The sequence below is a fragment of the Pteronotus mesoamericanus genome, unplaced genomic scaffold (genome assembly GCF_021234165.1).
Source record: "Pteronotus mesoamericanus isolate MK-2021 breed Mesoamerican mustached bat unplaced genomic scaffold, CSHL_Meso_final contig_171, whole genome shotgun sequence".
Lineage (NCBI taxonomy): Eukaryota > Metazoa > Chordata > Mammalia > Chiroptera > Mormoopidae > Pteronotus > Pteronotus mesoamericanus.
The window spans coordinates 730,063-742,443 of record NW_026555070.1 but is presented as its reverse complement, the minus strand read 5'-3'; the positions used below and the strand labels follow the sequence as shown (position 1 = coordinate 742,443).

The 12,381-nt window shown below is 42.8% G+C and overlaps 1 protein-coding gene across 4 annotated transcripts; it reads left to right on the top strand.

Moving 5' to 3' along the window:
- The first annotated feature begins 719 nt into the window (after window positions 1–719).
- HNRNPH1 (heterogeneous nuclear ribonucleoprotein H1) lies at window positions 720–10,641 on the top strand. 4 transcript variants are annotated; one of them, XM_054566267.1, is made up of 14 exons: window positions 720–738; window positions 1,870–1,998; window positions 3,273–3,428; window positions 3,635–3,778; window positions 5,289–5,427; window positions 6,373–6,551; window positions 6,631–6,702; window positions 6,759–6,892; window positions 7,037–7,172; window positions 7,772–7,831; window positions 7,924–8,013; window positions 8,669–8,761; window positions 9,211–9,260; window positions 9,862–10,641. In XM_054566267.1, exons 2-13 carry the CDS (start codon window positions 1,902–1,904, stop codon window positions 9,258–9,260), a joined length of 1,350 nt encoding a protein of 449 aa, XP_054422242.1. In that variant the 5' UTR covers window positions 720–738; window positions 1,870–1,901; the 3' UTR covers window positions 9,862–10,641. The 4 variants fall into 4 exon arrangements, with proteins under 4 accessions (XP_054422242.1, XP_054422240.1, XP_054422243.1 ...); XM_054566265.1 differs by lacking the exon at window positions 720–738 and adding an exon at window positions 1,312–1,384; XM_054566268.1 differs by lacking the exons at window positions 720–738; window positions 7,924–8,013 and adding an exon at window positions 1,652–1,670 and having other exon boundaries at window positions 7,772–7,861.
- Window positions 10,642–12,381: the final 1,740 nt, after the last annotated feature.

Sequence of the window (12,381 nt, the reverse complement as noted above, 5' to 3'; positions counted from 1 at the left end):
TCCATGTATGACTCCCTCACAGTTTCGCTTACAAACAGCTCCTATTGCTTCTGGCCGAAGACCTGCCCTGGATTTGGAGTTAACGACCTCGCCACGGCCTTTCAAGATTAGGCCCTGCCAACGTCTGGGATCACCCTCCATTTATTCCATGGAGGCCCTCTCCAGTTTTTTCCAACCTGTCAGAACTGTTCTGGCCTCTAGACAGACCGCGGCATGGGTGGGAACATGCTTCGCCTGCATCTTTCCTTCCGTTAGGGACCCCTGTGGCAGTGTCCAGCACCGCCTTACGGTGACTGTGTTTATTGCCTGTGTCCACCAAGCCTGAGGTGCGGCGGATAGCCAGGTCAGACAAGGAGGAAGCCTGGGAGACTACAGGCATTGTCCCTTCCTCACCATCATTATCTCGTGCTGTGCACACACAGGGTGACCCCGGGGGCTCGCAGAACTGAGGGCCTCCACCCGGTAAACGGACGTAACCGTTTATATAGCCTTGGGAGCATTAAGAGGGAATCCTTTCGGGACGGCAGAGCCCGGCGCGCACCTGCGGCTCCTCCCGCGCTCGCGCTGCGCCGCGGGACGCGGCATCCGGCCACACCTCGTGGGAGACGCCCGCGGACCCTCCGGTGGGGCAGCGGGGATCGTAGGGTGTGAGTTCTCTAGGGGAAAAGCGGGGTACGGGCCTGAGGCAGGGGCACCGGGACCCCGCGCGGGCCGGGGCCCCAGGCCCGTCAGCAGCAGGTAAGGGGGACTGGAGGCACACTTGCTGGGGCTAGCTCCAGACGCCGCGGGAGTGGCTTGGGCAAGCAGCGTGCGCAGGTCCGCGGCCCTCAGGAGAGGCCCTAGTGCTGTCAGGGAGGCTCTGGGGAGAAAGAGGGTAGAGAGGGTGGGGAGCTCCTGTCTTTTCGGGCCGGCCAGGACCGCGATTTATAGGCCGGGGGTACGGGCAGAAAGACGGCCACCTCAGCCCCACCCAGAGCTGGGCATTATCCTACCGCCCCTATAGGGAACTGACTGCCGCCATTCCCCTCCCCCACTCTGGCGGGTAAAGCGAGAGAACGGTTTGAAGGAAGGCGCATGCGCAGGAAACTGGCTCCTAAACCGCTGAGGTTCGGTGTTCAATAATCGCGACAAAGCGCAGGCGCAAAAAAGCCCAAAGGGTTTACGCAGGTGGGAGGGGCTGAGGCACAAACGCCTGGGCACAATAACATGCTGGTTGGAGGTGGGCGGCTCTTAAAAGTACGCCTGCGTTTGAGCTCTGTGTGACGCAAGGGGGCGGTGCGGGTATCGGTCTGCGCTTGCGCAGAGCGTGTTCAAAGGGCCTTATTTAGGTTGCGCAGGCGCCCGCTGGCCATTTCGCTCAGCCACGCTGAAGTCGTTTGAGTAGGTGAGTGTTTGTTGCTCGATGTGTGCCGGCCCCGGGCCCCTGAGGATGCCGTTTTTGCGAGGATTGCTTGCCCCCAGATCTCTGTAGAGCCTGGGGGGGCCTTCGCAAGGTGCGGGCTGCCGCAGGGAGCTAGGAGTGGCTCGCCGAGCAGTGGCAGGGCCGCTGGGCCTGCAGGCCGCGCCGTCTCTATTGTGTGAGATTCTGAGGAGGCGGAGCGGAAGCGCGGCCGCCATTTCCCTGCCTCCACGCTGGCGCTCAGCCGGGCGCCCTGCGACTGGGGATCCGGGTAACTAGTGCCCAGGACGTCTTGGGCGGCCCTTCCTCTGGCTTAAGGGGGTGTTGGGTGTTGGGTGTTGGAGTCCCTGGGGTTGGGACTTGGGCACGGGCTTGCGCTTCCTGAGGCGCCGCGTTTCCGGGGGTACCTCGCAGGCGGCAGGCAGCCGTTCGAACAATCCGCAGGTCTCACCCTTATCCCCTCTTTGCAGTTCGTTTCGACGCCAAGACCCACCGGGAGACGATGATGTTGGGCACCGAAGGCGGAGAGGGGTTCGTGGTGAAGGTTCGGGGCTTGCCCTGGTCTTGCTCGGCGGATGAAGTGCAGCGTTTTTTTTCTGGTGAGTTTGAAGTGGAGGCGGGAGTTCGCAGTCAGGGCCGCGGGGCGGCCGCGCGGGGAGGCGGCCGCGCGGGGAGGGCCGGGCCGGGCCGGGCCCGGGGCGCCCCCTGGCGGGGCGCGGGCGCGGGCGCAGCCCTTCCCGCCGGACTGCTGGCGCCGGGCGGCCGCCGTTGCGCAATGGAAACCGCGGAAGCCCCGCCCTCCCGCCTTCCGGCGCGCTCGGGGCCTGCGGCTTCTCCGCGGCGTTTTCCCTTCACCTGCCTTTAATCGCTAGCCTTTCTGTGGATGTCTTCGAAAAGATAAATTGGGGTTCCCCCTCAGCCTTAAGAAAATTGCCTAGTGGTTGGGCACATAATAGTAATATTTTGGAAAACCTTAGAATATGACAACTTTACTGTTTCAGCATGTCCTTGAAAAGGGGACGTTTTGGTTCATAGAGTTGAACTGTCGCTTCTTAATTTAGACAGTTTTCCTAATCAAGATTGGGTGATTTAGTTACTGTTCATCTGGTTCTTGATCTGGCTCACTTGACAGTTGAGGACGCTGAAGCCGAGGCAACTGTACTTGCCTAGTAGCTTTTTTTGCCAAGTATGTAGGTTTCCTGAATAATTTCTGCCATGATGCCCTTGTTCCCATTGGTGTAACACTAGACTGATAAAAGATTGATTTGGAAGAACTCTACAGGTTTTGGAAGGACACCTGTGTAGTATTGATTTACTATCTGAATTTAGTGTTGGTAACGGAAAACGACCTGTAAAACAAGAACCAAGTACACTGGAAGCCACCTTGCAGTGGGCAGGACTGGGTTTGGCTTCAGCGGTGCAACTTGGAGCACTTTAGCTTTGTAACATAGATCCCTTTCAGGTGAGTATTGGCTCTGAAATATGGATTGTGATGTTGTTGCTAATAAAGTAAAATGGTCAAAAGTTGATACTAAGTATATTCAGAAAATGCATTTAAATAACAAGATCGAGACTTAGAAGTTACAAATGGAGACACATGGGTAGTGAGAACTTGGAGGCTTTTGTTAAGAAATTGCTTTGAATATCGAATTTTATTTGATGGCTGGGGATGTATCACTTCGGGAATAAAGTTTGATTTGGAGATAACTGCTAAATTATTAATAAAGAGACTAGGGAGTCAGTAATACCTTGGTCATTTTAGTCTTCGCATGGAGTCTGCTGTGCAGTAGGGGCATGGATAGACATTTCATCTGTATCACCCAGAGGTGGTTTTAAGTTTTAAATTCTGTATTAACGGTTGTTTTCTTTCCAGACTGCAAAATTCAAAATGGGGCTCAAGGTATTCGTTTCATCTACACCAGAGAAGGCAGACCGAGTGGCGAGGCTTTTGTTGAACTTGAATCAGAAGAGGACGTCAAATTGGCCCTGAAAAAAGACAGAGAAACTATGGGACACAGATATGTTGAAGGTTTGATTTATGTTGCCCTAGTAACAGTAAAAACATTAAACAGAGAGATTTATTTTACCCCTTCTGAATTTTAGGTATTTGACCGCATGGAAATGGTCACCTAAGGGAGTTTGTGGCAGCTCTTCCTAGATTATCTAAAGACCCAGGAAGTCTGAACTTTGTTTTCTAACTTTCCAAAATTGACTAATTCTAAGCACCTCTTTCAGTATTCAAGTCAAACAACGTTGAAATGGATTGGGTGTTGAAGCATACTGGTCCAAATAGTCCTGACACGGCCAATGATGGCTTTGTGCGGCTTAGAGGACTGCCCTTTGGATGTAGCAAGGAAGAAATTGTTCAGTTCTTCTCAGGTATGTAGTCGTGTTTGTTGCTGAGCAGTGAATTTCGGCTAGCTTCTGGCAACATGATTCAATAGACCTTAAAGTTGTGTAGCTTAGATACTTAAACAGGTTGCTGAGTATATGCAGATGAATTAATGTTTTCTTCTTCCTGGAGACCTTCAAATAATTTATGCCCATCTTAATGGTGGAAATTAAGTACCTCAAAAATGCTAACTTTGCCTATATTTAGTGTTGTAGTTCAGAGTAGATCTTTGAGGGTTGTCCTCAACAGGTTAACTACTTTCCTCACAATGCTGTTCAGCAAAGTACTTCAAGTTAAAGGTAAGATCCCTTTATATTAGATCAGTATGAGTTAGGTGATGTAATTTATGGCAGGTGTCTATAGATTAAGACACATTGAGTGCTGGGACCAGAAATGTCTCTAATGGCCTAATTCTAATTATGCAGAAGAACTGAAGGCAGCTTCTGGTTTAGCCAGACACAGAATTCTAAGCTTAATTGAAAGTCAGAGAAGAGGTTGAATGTATAGTCTTAGTATCTGAAATACAGAAAGTGTTTTAAAGTTGTTTTGGGCCTAAAGTATTTGAATGTTTTTATGCTGAAGAGCTGATTTAAGTTGTATGTTTAGTAGAATGTTCAATCATATATCTTAAGTACTATTACTTGATATTCATGATGTGATAAACTGGAATTAATAACAAGAAATCCTTTCATGGTTTAGGGCAGTATGTATTACAATTCTAACTGTTAGATATGTATCAAGTCCTAATATTTTGCCAGAATTTTTGAAATGAAGTTTGTTTTGATTGTTTTGTCTAAATTGGTGAGAATTTAATGCTGTCAACGTTAAATATGAACATAATTTCATATCTTCTAGGAAAGTGCTTTAAGCCCTTTTTGTAAGCTTGGGAATGTATCCACGGAAAGGATTTTTCATAGACGGAATTTCCAGAAGTGAATCATGAGCTACTGTTAGAGCATAAGCTGCATGCCTGTGCTGTCTAGAGCAGTTGTTTGTTGCAAGTTTAGATCATATGTTTGTCGATGATATATACTTAAGCAATGTTTCAATTTGTGTATAAAATGTTTAAATGTGTTAAGTTTTTTAAATTTTGAAGTTCCACTAACTTAAAACGTTGAACTATAAAGTAAGGTAAAAGGTGTTTCTTGAATTTACTAAAACTGTTGTATTTAATGCTTGAAACTTTATTTAATTCTTGTATAATTTCAACATTAAGTTAAATACATAAGAGTGTTTGTAATTGTTGAATTCTTGATGCATCCTGTGTTCAAGTTTTTTCCTTAAATTCTGTGCCATGGGGTGTGTTAAGAATTGTTATACTTAGTAATAATGGAACTTCTTATTACTGCAATGCATATTTTAAAAAGTACTTGTTGAAAGCATACCGTTCACCTAAAGTTAAAATTCTGGTTTATTTAAAGCTATAAGAAGAATCATTTCTGGGCTTGTGATGTTAATATTGCCCCCCTACTGGGGTTATTTGTCCTTGGGTTGAAGGGTTGGAAATCGTGCCAAATGGGATAACATTGCCGGTGGACTTCCAGGGGAGGAGTACGGGGGAGGCCTTCGTGCAGTTTGCTTCACAGGAAATAGCTGAAAAGGCTCTAAAGAAACACAAGGAAAGAATAGGGCACAGGTGGGGATGGATGGTTGGTTGGATTTGTCACTTTTCTTATGGTAAACAATTAAATCCATATTCTCTCTGCTTAGAAGAAATCAATCTATTTCTTGGTCCCAAATAATTGATGTTTGGCCACAATTTTCAAACTTTACCTATGTCAGAGTCCGACAATGCATTCAAAGTAAATTATAGGTTCTAAAATTGTCCTCAGTTGATTCGGTTTACTTCACAATTTTGTCAAATTCCTACTTAACCCCAGTCAATTGAGTTGAGAGACTATGGCTTTAAAAAAAAATGTAATGCAAATGTGGCTTTAGCTGTAATAACACCCACATAGTAAATTAATATTACCATAAGAAAATGTGATACTTTCTGATCTTGTTTTTAAAGTTGAAATGCAACAATCTTTCTTGCTGTATAAATATTCTGCATATGTATTAATAAGCATAGCTTTCAAGAAATTGTCACAAAAGGTTTTATTCTCTTTGCTTGTGACTATTTTTCATTGAAGCATGCGCTTACCTATGCTGATTCCTACTAAAAGCATAGGCTGGGGTATTTGTTGGCAAAAGGAAATGTGTAGTGTGGGCTAGACTGTTGGCGGAGGCTGGCTTTTTAGCCTACTTGCTATACATGCTGCCAAAGGATTTAAGATACAAAGTGTTGAAAGTTGAGCGGAATTCTTTCCCTCCTAAAATATTTACAGTACTCCTCTCTACCCCTAAGGGTGGGCTCTCTGCCGTGGAGGAGTGAGTTTTCTGTAAAGTTTACGTAAAGTAATGTTACAATTGAGTGAATTTCTGGTCATTGCCTATGCAAATATAAGAAATCTGGCTTTAAATATTAGTCAGTTTCATGGCTATGACTACATTGTTTTCTTGTGTAACTAAATACCTGTATGACATGAACTAATGTTTTCTCTCCCCTCCTCATTCCCTTCCCTCGTGAACAATGCTTTAGGTATATCGAAATCTTTAAGAGCAGTCGTGCTGAAGTTAGAACTCATTATGATCCACCACGAAAGCTTATGGCCATGCAGCGGCCAGGTCCCTATGACAGACCTGGGGCTGGCAGAGGGTATAACAGCATTGGCAGAGGAGCTGGCTTTGAGAGGATGAGGCGTGGTGCTTATGGTGGAGGTACGTGAGAATATGCAGGTGTCACGAGGGTGGTTCTTTGTGATTTTTATTTGATTTGATTGTACTTTTTGTCTTTCAGGTTATGGAGGCTATGATGATTACAATGGCTATAATGATGGCTATGGTTTTGGGTCAGATAGATTTGGAAGAGGTAAGGTAAGAATTGAATTTCTCAACTGGAGGATACCTACACTCTTTTCCATCTAGACCTCAATTACTGTTTTTCAGGAATGTCTGACCACAGATATGGAGATGGTGGCTCTACTTTCCAGAGCACAACTGGACACTGTGTACACATGCGGGGATTACCTTACAGAGCTACTGAGAATGACATTTATAATGTAAGTGCAAGATGAATTCACAAGTCAGCTATTGGTATAGCAGTAAAAACTGGGTCCTTACTCTGCTTAAGTGAAAACAGCATGTTACAAATTTTTTGTAACATTAGAAAGTTGACTTCATTCTCTGAAATACCTTGTATTTAGTTTTTTTCACCGCTCAACCCTGTGAGAGTACATATTGAAATTGGTCCTGATGGCAGAGTAACTGGTGAAGCAGATGTCGAGTTTGCAACTCACGAAGATGCTGTGGCAGCTATGTCGAAAGACAAAGCAAATATGCGTAAGTGTGATTTAAATTTCTTGGGGACTCTATTTAATGGGTTTTAGAGAGAGAGATTGATTTGTTGTTTCACTTATTGATACATTCAGTAGTTGATTCCTGTGTGTGCCCTGATTAGGGATTGAACCTTCAACCTTGGTGAATTGGGACAGTGCTCTCTCTAATTAACTGAGCTACCCAGCCTGGGCTTTTGGGGACTCTTCACAGGTGGTCGAGTGATTAACATTTATGATAGAAGAATAGTGAGGATGTATGAGAAATTTGCTGATCTATAATAGGTTAGTTCTTGGGGATGTGTTTAAAAAACTTCTGTGGGTTTTTAAAGTTACTTGACCGAAAAGGATTTGTGATAATAAACATTGACTTGAAGTATATCCTTAATAAACTTAAAGCAACTTAAGTGAATGTTTAAAACAAAAGACGACTTTTGGAAAGTTGCATAGTTTAAAAGTAAATCACCTGAATGAAGCAGCTAGAATCGTGGGTTGTTTTTTTTTAAGCCAAAAACGTATTTGAAGTTCAGATCTTCTTGTTTAAGAATTTAATGTTTATCTTCTTTCACCAACAAACATTTTCAAACTCTTTTTTTCTCATTTCAGAACACAGATATGTAGAACTCTTCTTGAATTCTACAGCAGGAGCAAGCGGTGGTGCTTACGGTAGCCAAATGCTAGGAGGCATGGGTTTGTGTAAATATCACTTTAGTGTCTTTTTTTTAAGCTAACCTTGTATACCTTTTCTCTCATTTCAGAACACAGATATGTAGAACTCTTCTTGAATTCTACAGCAGGAGCAAGCGGTGGTGCTTATGGTAGCCAAATGATGGGAGGCATGGGCTTGTGTAAATATCGTTAGTTTTTTTAAAAACCAAAACATTTATATATTTGTATAAGTCAATTATATAAGTTAATTTATATTAATGAGTTTAGCATAATTAAGTTAAGCAAAGGAAGAAGTTTTGATTTGAATTTTGTGTCTGACTTAAATCCTTGAGTTACATAAAACTGTCTAGAATAGATAACTAATTAGTTTTTAAGTACTTTTGGGGGAGGGCATTAAAGAAACTAGTTGAATGACCTATAATATATAAGTCTAAACAGTAAAAAGCACGGGATCAGAATAACTTAAATTTCTGGGCATAATTAGTTGGGCATAATTTAGGTGTACAGTGATACCTGTGTGTATTGACATAACCTTAATATATCTAATTATGGGGAACAACCCCACTAAATCCAGTAAAGCAGTTTCATAGTTGTCTCAGAATGCCTCTATGGAATGTGGATTTAGTCCTGATTTGTATACTGTTGGCCAGTTGGTTTATAAATGTTTGACTAGTTCAAATGATGAATAGAAAGGTAGTCTGTTCATAGAAAATAAGCAGAGGGTAATAGTGTAAGATCAAGACTGAAAATTGTAGATTTAGAATTACAAGCCCGGTACCACCAGGTACCACATTACATAGTGGATAAGGTTCTAATGGTCTCTTAACTTAACAGCAAACCAGTCCAGTTACGGTGGCCCAGCCAGCCAGCAGCTGAGTGGTGGTTATGGAGGCGGCTATGGTGGCCAGAGCAGCATGAGCGGATATGGTAAGTGTGTGCTTAATATACTTACAATAGGTTTTAGGTAGATTTCTTTAGTTGGGGGAATGCGTAGGCCCTTTTTTTGATGAAATTGGTTTATTAAGTGTATGCTTTTGATCCTATTATATAACTTTTTAATAGTTTAACTTTCAGAACCAGTCATTGGGAGGGGGAAGTGTTTTATAAATTAAATATGCAACTTGGAATAATGTCGATCTAGAAAACATCTGCCTCCACTTATGAAAACATTAAGCTGATTTTTTTTTTCTGCCTTTTGGTTAGCGTTAAATCCATTTTAGATGGAGGGAGAATTTAAAATAGTAAAATGGTGGTTGGGTTTAAAACTGTATTTACTAGTCAGTTAACCTAGGATTGGTTTTATTTATTTTTTTTCAATTGGTCTAAAGAATGGTGATTTTGGTATTATAGTCTTACCCTACAAAATCCTTTTGCAGACCAAGTTTTACAGGAAAACTCCAGTGATTTTCAATCAAACATTGCATAGGTAAATATTTTCTCAAAAAATATAATTTAAATTCCCAATAGCAAATACTGATAATGTTGTGCTAATACTATTTCTATAGCAGTCAATGGCTCTGACTTAACTCCATGGAGGCTGCCATTTTGGGCACAGTGAGTTGCCTTTAGTCCCACGTTGTTGTCTCACTTCCTGCCCACCATGAATAGGAAAAGCAAGAGACTGCCCCTGTGCTCCCTATTCATACACACGCCATTTGATGGACACATTGTGAATGTTTATGGTAAATTTTTTAAAAGTGCCTTGTTTAGTTTTAAAAACATGAAGTAATTTTGCAATTTTTGAAAAACACTAGTTTTCCTTTAAACTTAATTTTCCATGTTGATCCTGAAGTATCCGTTTTAAATGGTAGCACAAGCAAGAGTCTGGCAAGTTGGTACTGCAGAGAGAAGGGATTAACTGAGACTTGTTTGGAGTCGGGAGTCCCCTTTCCCAAACATGCTTCTCGCCACTTGGACAGCAGCCATTTGTACTCGTATACTTTTTTAAACTTTTTCCTGGAATGCTATATTTTACTTGACTAATCATGTGATACTTCTCCTGACTTGTCAAAATGATCTCTTTGCAGGCAGCCAAGGAGCAGTGAACAGCAGCTACTACAGTAGTGGAAGTCGTGCATCTGTGGGAGTGAACGGAATGGGAGGGATGTCTAGCATGTCCAGTATGAGTGGTGGATGGGGAATGTAATTGATCCTTGTCGCTGACTCTTGGTCACATTAATGGAAAAACAAAAAAAAACAAAAAACCACGACACTTAAGTTTAACAGTTTTGCAATACCAGCTTGTGATATATGCTTTAAGTGGAAATCAGGATTGTTTTAAAGACTTAAGGTTCAGTATTTTTGAACACAAATATCTAGGATGTAACAGCTAAGTTGAGTAAACTATAACTGTTAAACAATTTTTAGCTTTTCTCAAGTTAGTTCTATTGTAGGATGTACTTAAGCAGTAAGTATATTTAGGTTAAAGCAGTTGAATTATGTTAAATGTTGCTCTTATACCACATTACATTGGACACTGTTTGGAAGCATGTTGAAAAACATGCTTTTTTTTTTTTTTGTAAAACTCAATATAGGAGCTGTCTCTACAATTAAAAGTGAAATATTTGGCATGTTTGTTAATTCTAGTTTTCATTTAATAACTTCTAAGGCACGTAAGTTTAAGCTTTTCTTTCTTCCCCCTAAGTTAATCGGGAGAATTTGAGACGCAATACCAATACTTTAGGATTTCGGTCTTGGTGTTTGTATGAAATTCCAAGGCCTTGATTTAAATCTTTCATTGTATTGTGATTTCCTTTTAGGTGTATTGCGCTAAGTGAAACTTGTCAAATAAATCTTCCTTTTAAAAACTGCACTTTGTCTTGTCTGTGCTTCAGTGTCATGTGGACTGTTTCTTGGTGCTCTGTTCCTGCCTGGGGCGTAGGTGACAGTGGCCCATGTCCCTGGCTGTGGCAGAGGCTGTTGTGTAGATGTCTTCCGGCTCCCTCCAGTACAACTGAAGGTAATTGGAGCTTTGGGTTCCGGGCTGCACGGACCCTGATACGAACTGCCCTTGACTTGCTAAGCACTTGCACAACGCAGAGGTGGAAGCGTCCTCACTGCATGCTGCATGTCCTGTGGAGGCTTTCCAGCATGGCTGCGAAGGAAGTGCTGCAGGCTAAGGGGTGGCTGGAGCTGCCCTTCGCAGTTGGGTGGCGTCTTTCAGTTTCTTATGGTGTTGGAGGGAAACATCAGTGTGTTCACTGGTTGATTTCCTGCATGTGCCCTGATTGGTCATCAAACCCACAACCTCGGGATGACACTTTAACCAACTGATCTACCCAGCCAGGGCTTGAATGACGTTTTCTGCATTCTAAAATGAAGTGTTTTCTAGGAGCTAGATGTTTTAATCTTTATATTTTTACGTCATTCCTAAAAATCCAAGACCACTTGGAGCAAAATTACTTGTAAAGCTCTGAGGTAGAATACTACATATTAAGTAAAAATGACTAGTTTAGTTTAAATCATTGATGCAATCTGGATTAGGTCTCAAATTTGACACTTGCTTGAAAATAACAGCATTAAGGAAGTCGTAAGTGTAGTTCCAGACTCTCTACATACGTATTTCACTGCAGTGTGGAAATGACCATTCACCATCCCTCTAGGCCAGCTGTTTTGACCTTTTCCATTTCACAGCACACGCTGATTACTAAGTCTGCACACCAGAAAAAATTTTATCTGACAAGATGTAATTTGATTCACAAAAATAACGGTAATTAACCATTTTTGCTTCAAAGTGACAAAAATAAGGTTGCCTATGCTGGTGTATAAGGATTTCTAGTACCAAGGTTTGACCAATCCGATGCAATTGTTAATATGACTGACATTTACAGTTCAAGAGATCGTATTCCTATTAGACGGCTCTTGTCATTTTAATTTGACAATCTAAGGGGAAAGAGGTCAATGCCCTTGTCAACTATTGGATGTTATAAAAATTGTCACACCAGTTGAAAATTGCTGAATGGGTTTGAGAGTAGAATTTAAGCGGTGCACGTGGGTTTAAACAGGCCTGGTGTGTTCCCATCTTGTGACTGTGCTGAAGGCTTTCTACTTTGTCCAGGTTGGTGGGTCTGGTCGCGGGGCAGCGCGGCTGGGCAGTGCGCCTGCAGGCCCGCGGCCCCGCTGCGCTGCACCCCGCTGCTGCTCCACACTGCCAGGGCAGGGCTCTGGATACACAGGTGCTGCACTTGGAATGGATTTTGTCGCTTGGCAGCAGGTTTAAGAGATTAATAATTTTCAGAGTGAGCACTGGTGTTTGGCTACAGTCTAACCTTAGCGTTGTGCCTGAGTTCTTGGCTGAGCTTTTAAATGTCTGGATTGGAGATGGCTCGTGTTCAAAAGTTTCACGGAGAAGTTTCAAAAACATTAACTTGTTTTACTTCAAAATAAGGAACATTTTGGTTGAAATACATGGAGGAAGGGAAGGAAAGGGACTAGAACCAGAAACATGGAGTAAAGTTAATAAATGAGCTAACCCAGAACATTCTGGTTCTTAGGAACCTCGGTTCTGTGGACTAGCATCCTTGGAGTTTGTTAGGAATGACCAGAAC